The sequence below is a fragment of the Ursus maritimus genome, unplaced genomic scaffold (assembly GCF_017311325.1).
Source record: "Ursus maritimus isolate PB19 unplaced genomic scaffold, ASM1731132v1 scaffold_11, whole genome shotgun sequence".
Lineage (NCBI taxonomy): Eukaryota > Metazoa > Chordata > Mammalia > Carnivora > Ursidae > Ursus > Ursus maritimus.
The window spans coordinates 15,926,187-15,937,105 of record NW_024423453.1 but is presented as its reverse complement, the minus strand read 5'-3'; the positions used below and the strand labels follow the sequence as shown (position 1 = coordinate 15,937,105).

At 37.7% G+C, this 10,919-nt stretch overlaps 1 protein-coding gene across 1 annotated transcript in view; it reads right to left on the bottom strand.

The window, feature by feature from the left end:
- Positions 1-5,918: 5,918 nt before the first annotated feature.
- The window catches only part of KIAA1109 (KIAA1109 ortholog), a 198,170-nt gene continuing 193,169 nt past the window's right edge, over positions 5,919-10,919 (bottom strand). The window contains exons 85-86 of the mRNA XM_040626286.1: positions 9,497-9,662; positions 5,919-6,808 (exon numbers count right to left, since the gene is read on the bottom strand). Of these exons, the coding sequence (XP_040482220.1) occupies positions 6,592-6,808; positions 9,497-9,662 (383 nt within the window). The 3' untranslated portion in view covers positions 5,919-6,591. The remainder of the gene's footprint in view (positions 6,809-9,496; positions 9,663-10,919) is intronic.

Genomic DNA, 10,919 nt, shown 5'->3' with positions numbered 1-10,919 from the left:
AGTATCTCATACTATACCTCCCATAAACAGAATACATGAGTCCAATAACTGTTCCTGGGTAACAGGTACTATGCTGTTTATCAATTTTCCTCCCAATGAAGTAGATGATAATATGCCTATTTTGCAGATGAAGAAATAAATTGAAACTCAGGGGCCAGGTAACTTGACCAAGGTTAATTTTCATCAGGGCTTAGAAGTAGTCTTCTTAGGTATTCCTTAAATATCTTAGCTGATATTTTAATCCCTTTCTCTATAAATATTATATGTCTCCCTTCTCTGCATTATCATCTTTTTTTTTTCCTTTTTCTTTTAAGCTTTTAAATTCCAGTTAGCACAGTGCAATATTAGTTTCAGTTGTACAATATAGTGATTCAACACTTCCACGTGACACCCGGTGCTCATCACAAGAAGGACACTCCTTAATACCCATCCCCTATTCAAACCATCCTCCCACCTACCTCCCCTCTGGTAACCATCAGTTCTCTCTAGTTAAGAGTTTGTTTCTCGGGGCGCCTGGGTGGCACAGCCGTTAAGCGTCTGCCTTCGGCTCAGGGTGTGATCCTGGCGTTATGGGATCGAGCCCCACATCAGGCTCCTCTGCTATGAGCCTGCTTCTTCCTCTCCCACTCCCTCTGCTTATGTTCCCTCTCTCGCTGGCTGTCTCTATCTCTGTCAAATAAATAAATAAAATCTTAAAAAAAAAAAAGTTTGTTTCTTGCGTTGCCTCGTTTTTCCCCTTTGCTCATTTGTTTCTTAAGCAAACTGATATCCTGTGTATTTGTCTTTCTCTGACTTATTTTGTTTAACATAGTACTCTCTGGCTCCATCCACATTACTGAAAATGGCAAGATTCCATTATTTTTATGGCTGATTAATATTCCATTGTTTGTATATACCACATCTTCTTTATCCATTCATCAGTTGATGGACACGTGGGCTGTTTCTGTAATTTTGCTATTGTGGATAATGTTGCTATAAATATCAGGGTGCATGTATCCCTTTGAATCAGGAATTTTGTATTCTTTGGGTAAACACCTAGTAGTGCAATTGCTGAATCAAAGGATAGCTCTATTTTTAACTTTTTGAAGAACCTCCATACTGTTTTCCACAATGGCTGCACCAGTTTGCATTCCCACCCAACAGTGCAAGAGGGTTCTCCTTTTTCCATATCCTCACTAACATCTGTTGTTTCCTGAGTTGTTCATTTCAACCACTGTGACCAGTGTGAGGTGGTATCTCATTGTGGTTTTGATTTGTATTTCCCTGACGAGTCGTGTTGAGTATTTTTCATGTGTCTGTTAGCCATTTGTATGTCTTCTTTGGAGAAATGTCCGTTCATGTTTTCTGCCCAGGCTCTGATTGGCTAACATCTTGTTGAGATTTTTTTCATCCATGTTCATCAGGGATCTTGGTCTATAATTCTTTTTAGTGGGGTCTTTGTCTGGTTTTGGGATCAAGGTAATGCTGGCCTCATAGAAAGAGTTTGGAAGTTTTCTTTCCATTTCTTTTTGAAACAGTTTAAGAAGAATACCTATTAATTCTTCTTTAAATGTTTGGTAGAATTCTCCTGGGAAGTCATCCAGGCCTAGACTCTTGTTTTTTTGGGAGATTTTTTATTATTGCTTCAATTTTTGATTACTGATTCAATTTTTGATTATTAATTCAGTTTCTTTCCTGGCTATGGGTCTTCCTGTTTCAGTTTTGGTAGTTTATATTTTTCTAGGAATTGATCCATTTCTTTCAGATTGCCTAATTTTTTGGCATATAATTGTTCATAATATTCTCTTATAATTGTATTTCTTTGGTGTTGGTTGTGATCGCTCCTCTTTCAATCATGTTTTTATTTATTTGGTTTTCTTTCTTTCTTTCTTTCTTTCTTTCTTTCTTTCTTTCTTTCTTTTTCTTTCTTCTTTCTATCTTTCTTTCTTTCTTGTCTGGCTAGGGGTTTATTAATCTTGTTAATTCTTTCAAAGAACCAGCTCCTAGTTTCATTGGTCTGTTCTACTACTGTTTTTTTTTTTTTAATTTTTATATCATTGATTTCTGCTCTAATCTTTATTATTTCCCTTCTCCTGTTGGATTTAGGCTTATTTGCTTTTCTTTTTCCACCTCCTTTAGGTGTAAGGTTAGGTTGTGTATTTGAGACTTTTCTTGCTTCTTTAGAAAGGCCTGTATTGCAATATACTTCCCTGTATACTTCCCTGACTGCCTTCACTGCATCCCAAAAGTTTTGGACTGTCAGGTTTTGATTTCATTTGCTTCCATGTTTTGGTTTTTTTTTTTTAATTCTTTAATTTCCTGGTTTACCCAGTCATTCTTTAGTAGGATGTTTTTTAACCTCCATGTATTTGTGGTCCTTCCAAATTTTTTCTAGTGATTGACTTCAGGATTCATAGCACTGTGGTCTGAAAATATGCATGGCATGATCTAAGTCTTTTTTTCTTTTTTTTTTTTGCCAGATGAGACATGATTTGTGACCCAGTATGTGATCTATTCTGGAGAATGTTCCATGTGCACTCGAGAAGAATGTGTATTCTGCTGCTTTAGGATAAAATGCTCTGAATGTATCTGTTAAGTCCATCTGGTCCAGCGTGTATTTCAAAGTCCTTGTTTTCTTGTTGATCTGCTTAGATGATCTGCCCATTGCTGTGAGTGCAGTGTTAAAGTCCCCTACTATTATTATATTATCAATGAGTTTCTTTAAGTTTGTTATTGATTTATATATTTGGCTGCTCCCAGGTTAGGGGCATAAGTATTTATAACTGTTAAGTCTTCTTGTTGGATACTTTTATTATGATATAGTGTACTTCTTCATCTCTTACTACAGCCTTTGGTTTTAAATCTAGTTTGTCTGATACAAGTATGGTTATTCCAGCTTTCTTTTGATGTCCATTAGCATGACAAATTGTTCTCCAGCCCCCCACTTTCAATCTGGAGGTGACTTAGCATCTAAAATGAGTCTCTTGTAGGCAACGTATCAATGGGTCTTTTTTTCTTTTTAAATCCATTCTGATACCATGTCTTTTGATCGGACCATTTAGTCCATTTACACTGAGTAATTACTGAAAGATATGAATTAAGTTCCATCGTATTATCTGTAAAGTTGCTGTTCCTATAGATTTTCTCTGTTCCTTTCTAGTCTTTATTACTTTTGGTTTTTCTTTCCCACTCAAAGGGACCCCTTTTAATATTTCTTGCAGAGCTGGTGTAGTGTTCACGTACTCCTTTAGTTGTCTTGGAAACTCCTCATTTCTCCTTCTATCCTGAATGACAGCCTTACTGGATAAAGTATTCTTGGTTGCATATTTTTCCCATCTAGCATGCTGAATATATCATGCCAGTCCTTTCTGGCCTGCCAGGTCTCTGTGGACAGGTCTGCTGCCAGCCTTATGTTTCTACCATTGTAGATTAAGGACCTTTTTTCCCTAGCTGCTTTCAGAATTCTTTTATATCTTTGTATTTTGCAAGTTTCACTATGATATGTCATGGTGTTGACCTGTTTTTGTTGATTTTGAGGGAAGTTCTCTGTGCCTCTTGGACTTGAATGTCTGGTTTCCCCTAGATTAGGGAAGTTCTCAACTATAATTTGTTCAAATAAGCCTTCTGCCCCCTTTCCCCACTCTTCTTCGTCCATGACTCCTATGATATGGATATTATTTTTCTTTGTGAAATCACTGAGTTCCCTGAATCTACCTTTGTGATCTAATAGTTTTCTTTCCCTCTTCTTTTCAGCTTCATTATTTTCCATAATTTTATCCTCTATATCACCTATTCTCTGCTCTGCCTCTTCAATCCTCATTGTGATTATATTCAGTGTTTTGCATCTCAGTTATAACACTTCTTATTTCAGCCTAGTTTTTAGGTCTTTTACCTCTGCAACCAGGGTTTCTCTGGTGTCTTCTATGCTTCTTTCAAGCCCAGCTAGTAGCCTTATGACATTTGATCTAAATTCTTCTGCAGATATATTGCTTATATCTGTTTTGAACAAGTTCCTAGCAATGATATCTTCCTAACCTTTCTTTTGGGGAGAATTCCTCCATCTTGTCACTTTGGTTAAGTTTCTTTTGTGTGTTATGAAAGCTTGTTATGTTTCCTGCACCTCAGAGAAATGCTATATTAAAAAGAAGTCCTACACTGTCCAGGGCCTGGCATTTCAGGAGTGTTTCTGGTGTATGCTGTGTGCACTCTGCTATTGGGTTTTGGCTGCTCTTTCCCACTGGTCCGTCCTCTGAATAGTGCCTCCTTGCCTGTAGTGGGGAGTGTTTGGACCTTTATCTAGGTGTGCTTTGATTTGTTTGAAAAGCATGGAAAAAAAGACAGACAAAAAAAAAAAAAAAAAGAGGGGGGGGAAAAAGGCCTGATTCAAAAAGAGAGAGAGAGAGAAGGAAAAAGAACAACAAAAAAAACCAAGCAATAAAAAAAACCAACTATAAGTCTGATTCCAAAGAAAAAGAAAGGAAAAAAAAAAAGAAAAAAAAGAAGCCTGAGAAAGAAGAAAGTAAGAAAGAAAGAAAGAAAGAAAGAAAGAAAGAGAAAAAGGAAAAAACAAAAACCTATAAGCCAGATTCCAAAGGGGGAAAAAAAAAGAGTAAGGAAAAAAAAAAAATACAGCTTAGTGCTATTTTCACCAGAAGCGAAGGGGACACTGTGAGGCACTGTATGATCAGTAGACCCGGTGCAGGCATGTGCTGCCTGTGTTGCTGTCCTGAGGGAGAAGCGCCCTGCACCGGCTGAGTCAATCCTGCCCAGCTGAAAAACCACTTGCCAGGCAAAGGGGGGCAGGGTTTGGTGTAAGCGGTTCCCACCGCTACTGGGGGCTGCAGTGTTGCTCTCTGAGGTCCGTGTAGTAGCAAGGGTAATACGGTGCCACCCCACTCTTACCCACAGACGGGGAATTTTACACCCCCTGCTGTTCAGAAGCCCTCACAGAAAAGTAAAGGCCTTCAGCATGTCTGGTGCCACAACTCTCCTGCCTTTTATCTTCAGTGTGGCTGGGATTCAAAATTCCAAATATTGAAGGAGCCGGCACCACTCGGATCTGCTCCATCGTCTGGATTAGAGTCCTGCTGCTCTCTGACTGGTGCCCTTTCTCCCACAAAGAGTCCCACGCCTGCATGGTGGATGGATTCTATGCTGTGGCACCATGAAAACCAGTGCCTGGATTATCCAGCCTCTTCACGCACCTTCGTCCCCTGCCCATGAAAGGCCATTTGTTGGAGCCTGCAGGATCTTCTGTCCTTTGAGAGGCAATATACCCTCTTTCCAAATGTACTCCAGGAATGGGAATGATCTCTCAGCGGAACCCAGGAGATCCCTGCACCACTTTGTGCATGCTCTGAACCAGGGCTCTCCTCCCCAGGAGTGCAGGCTACGGCTCTGCCTCGGTGAAAGTCACACACTTCCAAAACCTGAGTTTTGCAAAAAAAACCTGTGTACTCAGTTCCCATCTCCCCAGTCTGTGGTCTGAGCTTTCTTCTTGTGTGAACCCAATGCCACACACTCTCAAAACCCCCCCTCCTTTTTTCCCTAGAGGAAAAGTTTCCTTCCCTGCACGTCTCTGAAGTTTTTGTCTCCCCCAATTCACTTCCATGCACCTTGCACCTGCCACACTGTCTCCCTCCAACCACGGAGATCCTATTTTCAATCCTCAGATGGATTTCCTGGATGTTCCAAGTGATCTGATCTCAATACAGCTGTGTTTGAGGGATGGGATGAGGAAAGCCCAGGCTCCGCCTACTTGTCTGTCTTAACTCCACCCCCAAAGATTTTTTAAAAGATTATTTATTTATCTATTTTAGAGACAGAGCGAGTGCAGGGGGGAGGAGGGGAGAGAGGGACATGCAGACTCCATGCTGAGCACAGAGCCTGATATGGGGCTGGATCCCATGACATGAACTGAAATCAAGAGTCTGATGCTTAGCTGACTAAGGCACCCAGGTGCCCCATGATTTATTTTTTGTAAGTATTAATCATCTTCGATGAAAACATTAACAGGACAGGCATCTATTACAAAAATAAGCTATCAGAAAAAGAAAAGACTCAAAAGTAACTACAGAGTGAAACCAATTATTGTGACTTTATTACAATAGTTACAAACAATATTTTAATGGTAATCATATCACAATTACTCAAACTATATACAAATAGGTATTTATACAAGACTACATTTTAAAAAAAGAAAAAGCAATTAATGACAAAAAAAAATCACATTATCAACAAGATTTTTTCTAAAAGTTATGGCCAATAACAAAAATTCACAGTTACTCTGAAAATATTTTAAAGATGCAGGAATCATATTGCACATAATACAGTATAAACCCTACAATTATAAATCCTACTGAGCAGATTTATATATTTGAATCTAGTTTTTCACAAAATGTACATTATCATGCAATACTTCACTGTATACAGAATGGTGGAACTAGAATAAACAGGTTAACTTACAAACTTTCAATATAATGGCCACAAAATTAGAGTTATCTTAAGTTATACTGAAAATAATTTTACTACACAAAAAGAAAAAAAAACCACTCCAGTGTAATAAAACTTAACGGACACAATCATAATTTGTTCACAGATCAAGTTACTTTTTTAGTGTTCTTCTTTGTCTTTTCCTTTCTTTTCCTTTTCATCCTGTAGTGCAGTACCAAGTTTTTTGATAAGAACTGACAGAACCTTGTCAAGTGGGTCCATGACTCCTCTTTGAAGCCATTTAGGAATAGTAGTCCTGGCATGATGAAAGCCCAGTTTTTGAAGGATATAATCAACACCTACTGGATCAATCTTTCTTCCAGTCCAAGAAATTAATCTAAAATTATAAATAATGGTATTAAGGAGTACAGTGCCATAACTCAGTCCTGAAGGCAGGTTCAAGAACATCACTAAGCTTCCATAACATGCTCAAGACAGACTCTTCTCTGGAGGTGCACCTGAATAAGCTACAATTCCTGGGTTTACTATAACGGCATTAAAAAATGTGATTATAAGTATTCATGAGAGCCTACATTCAGCAGTGGAGTTAACTGAATTTCATTTTGATTATTGTATTTTAGGCCTCTTAAAGTTACAGGGTCATCTTGACATTTAAATAACATCTGGTTCATTCTAAAAGACGTTAAGTTGATGGGAGGAATTCTTTTACAATGTGTACATATATCAAATTATGACACCATGCACTTAAAATATCTTACATGTTTTGTCAGTTATACCTCAATAAAGCTGAGAAAAAAAAGAGTTCAACATATATGTGGCATAATGGTGGGGAAAAAAGGCTAAGATTTCCTGAGTGTGCTATGTGCTAAACATGTTTGAAGGAGAACCATTTTCTCCCTATTCCTGGTATTTCCTTCTATACAGAGGAACCGCCATTAGTGCAATACTCTTGGCCTTTCTCTGCTCCTGTGTTAATGTCCTATATTAATGATGTATCTGATTGGCAAGTTAACTGAGGAACTGGGTTGTGCAGTTCAGTATCCTCTTCCCTACCTCCTCTTAAGAGCCACTCATTTTGGTCTATTGCTCCATGTAATAGGTTTCTCAAGGACAGGCGCCTAAGTAAGTTAGCTCCAGACTGTTCATGGCTGCCTGTGGCTAGATGAGTTCACAGGGATGCCGACTGCAGAACTCAAGGTGAGAGAGGGGCTGGCACACAACTCTGGTGTTCTGCGTGATGAAGACCCTGTAGGTAAGTCCAAACCTGGATTTTGCAGTAGAAGGTCACTGTTGCCAGAATCCAAACCACATTCTCTGTTATGAGCTTTATCACTATTATAACTGTCATTTTGATTTCCAGCTGCCTCTCTCCCACTGTTTCAACAATTGCTTCTGAACTTGGGTAGAGAAAAGGGGGTACGAAACACTGATCTGCTAAGACTCTAATGGTTATAAGCATTTTTCATTAATTAACTCATTTAACCATTGTAACAACCCTACAAGGTAGGTAAAACTGTTCACCAAATTTCTTATGAGGCGACAGAGGCAGAAATAGGTTAGGTCCTCTGGCCAAGACCATTTAGTTTACTATGCTATCTAGACCACTGGACTTAGAGCTAGAGCCCTTCAACATGCTCTCACCACTACACCATATTAACTAGTCTCTTGATGGTATGGGGGAGGAGGGAGAGGAAAGGGGGAAGGGGAGGAGGGAGAGGAGGGGGAGGAGGAGAAGAAGAATGGCAAATTAAACTTTCTTCACTCATTTGAAATTAAATGACAATTTCATCACATATTTACAAATACAAAACAAATTTCCTAAGTAGTTTTCTGCATTAGGATCTTTGCAATATTTTAATTTTGTTCTGCACTGACACTGTTTTGTTTTTTAAAGATTTGATTTATTTATTTGAAAGAGACAGTGAGAGAGGGAACACAAACAAGGAGAGTGTGAGAGGGAGAAGCAGGCTTCTCGCTGAGCAGGGAGCCCGATGCGGGGCTCCATCCCAGCACCTGAGCCGAAAGCAGACACTTAACCAACTGAGCCACCCAGGTGCCCCTGAGTATTGACACTGTTAATTCTTCTCATGAGTATATGTACTGTTAATTAATACCAAATTTTATTACATACAAATTATTAACACAAAGTCACTACTTTCTGCTTATATAGGAGTCCACTGTATAACGGATATTTTGTTGCTATGGAATTATTTTGTGGCATGTCTGAAATAATAACCTAAATGAAACCTGTATTGTTCTGCAGAAATGTTGTGCCAGAGTGTGATGGACTTTTTTTTGACACTGTTATTCCATGACTGAGACAGTCAAAAGCAGATGAGAGGAAATGGGGGAATGAAAGGAAGGCTGTGAATAGTAGCAATAAACAAGGACATACAATGCAAGCAAGTACTGCTAGTTACTGCAGCCATTATAAACGTGATTAAGTCGAGAGAATATTTTGAAATTTTAATATGAAAATAAGTTGATATAATTGGGATGAGGACTGTAGTAGAACATGTCTCTATAAACGAACCTGAATCTGACAGCATGAAATTCAACAATTCCGGGATGGTCCTATACCGCTTCGCACGCAGACAGAACCACCCTGTGCCATTGCAGGTTCTATTACACGGTCATGACATAGGTGAGAAGTGTAATGATTTCTTAATGATGATGTATGGCTGTTACTGTATCTTCCCAAACTAAGAAACACAAAAGTTTACTGCAGGTACCTCAAACACCTGAAAATAATATCCTGGTAAAAAAAGATGGTAAAAAAAATAACAGCAATGGTGGAAGCGGGGTTATTCTCGTATTTTAGTGATTAACTGACAGAACGTCACACAGTGGAGAGTGCCGAGCTAGTTGTGGTGTTTGTGCTTCTCCTGCCTTGGCACTAGAAGCACTTAAAAAGGCAGAAAGGAGCAGAAAATACAGCCAGAAGTTAGTGATGTTATAAGTAGCTAATTTCTAAAAAAGGTTTTTGGTAAACCACATTTAATTTGCCACGTTATTTATGACTTTTTTCTCATGATAATCCCAAATATATACACCCGCTACTTACCTGAGAGTGGGTTCTAGATGCCACGTGTTGCACATAAAATCTCTCCAGTCCACAGTAGTATAAGTGATGCCGTCCTCTCTGTCTTTGTCAGAGGAATTGTCATCATGTATAATAATTGGACTTTTCTGTCCTGGTCGAGTAGATAAAATCCGAGGTGGAAAAATGGCTATAATGAAAATGATAGATTAATATTACAAATATATATCTTATAAAGTTATTTTAAATCACCATATGAACAGTATTAATTGGCTCCATTTATCATTTTACTTATGAACCGGCCGAAGCCTCATTTAATTACCTTTCTGAAAAACTAGTATTTTTTTAAAAAAATAAGCCATAAATAACTGCCAGTAACATGTCATTTTTTTTTTGAGGAATAGCATATATTTTACATATATCTGTGTGCTTAAAACTAATGGTAAAGAATGCCAAGATTTATTTGATAGCAAGCATAGGGCACTGAAATTAAGACTTCCTAAAGACTGGCCACAGGTGGACATTTTTTAACAGCTTTATTGAAATACGATTCACATATCATACACTTCACTCACTTAAAGTGTACTGCTCCATAGTTTCAGGATGTCAATGTGTCTCTCCGTATATTTGAACACTGATACTAATTTAGGAGCTTTTTATGTAAGCAGTCTTTCATTCTTTATAGTGAATACTCAAATGTTTTATGAAAGAAATTCTTTTTAAGTTGGTGATCATAATATATATAAAATTAAAATAAAATCTGAGACAAAGGTAGCTTTCATTTGGCAAACTTCAGTATACGTAGCATTTCTCTTAGAGCATAGGTTTTCAAGACACAAACTGGATACAAAATAACTGATAAATTAGGTAAGATGATAGGCATTATGTAACTCTGGTTTTAACTTTATTGTGAATTAGCAGTAGGGATAACATATTGATTGGGAATGAGGCTAGGAATAAACCTGCCCTTACGTTCACAGTACAGAAGAAAATAGATGTCTTCAGTTACTGCCTGTTCACAGTCACTCTGTTTTTATTACTGGTAGTCATTACAGTTCTACAATTTATCTTGATGTTCTAGAAATATGTTGATTCTGGTCTAGCCTTACATGCTATTAAAGATTATTCTCAGGCATGTTTATGCTTATTTTGGTCAAAACTAATTGCTTTTAGTTTTTAATTACAAAATATACTTATAGCTATTAAAATATTTTTATTTATAACTGAAATCCCCAAAAATAATAACACTTGGTTATTGTAAGTCTGATAATCAAGTCCCCATTTCCTTCTTCCCATTGAAAGAATGTTATACAAGTTTGCTTTTCTACTTTTAAATATAATTTATATATATTAAATTAATTTCAGGTGTACAACATAGTCACTTAGCAATTATATATATTTTGAAATGCTTGCCATGGCAAGTGTATTACAACATTACTGACTATAT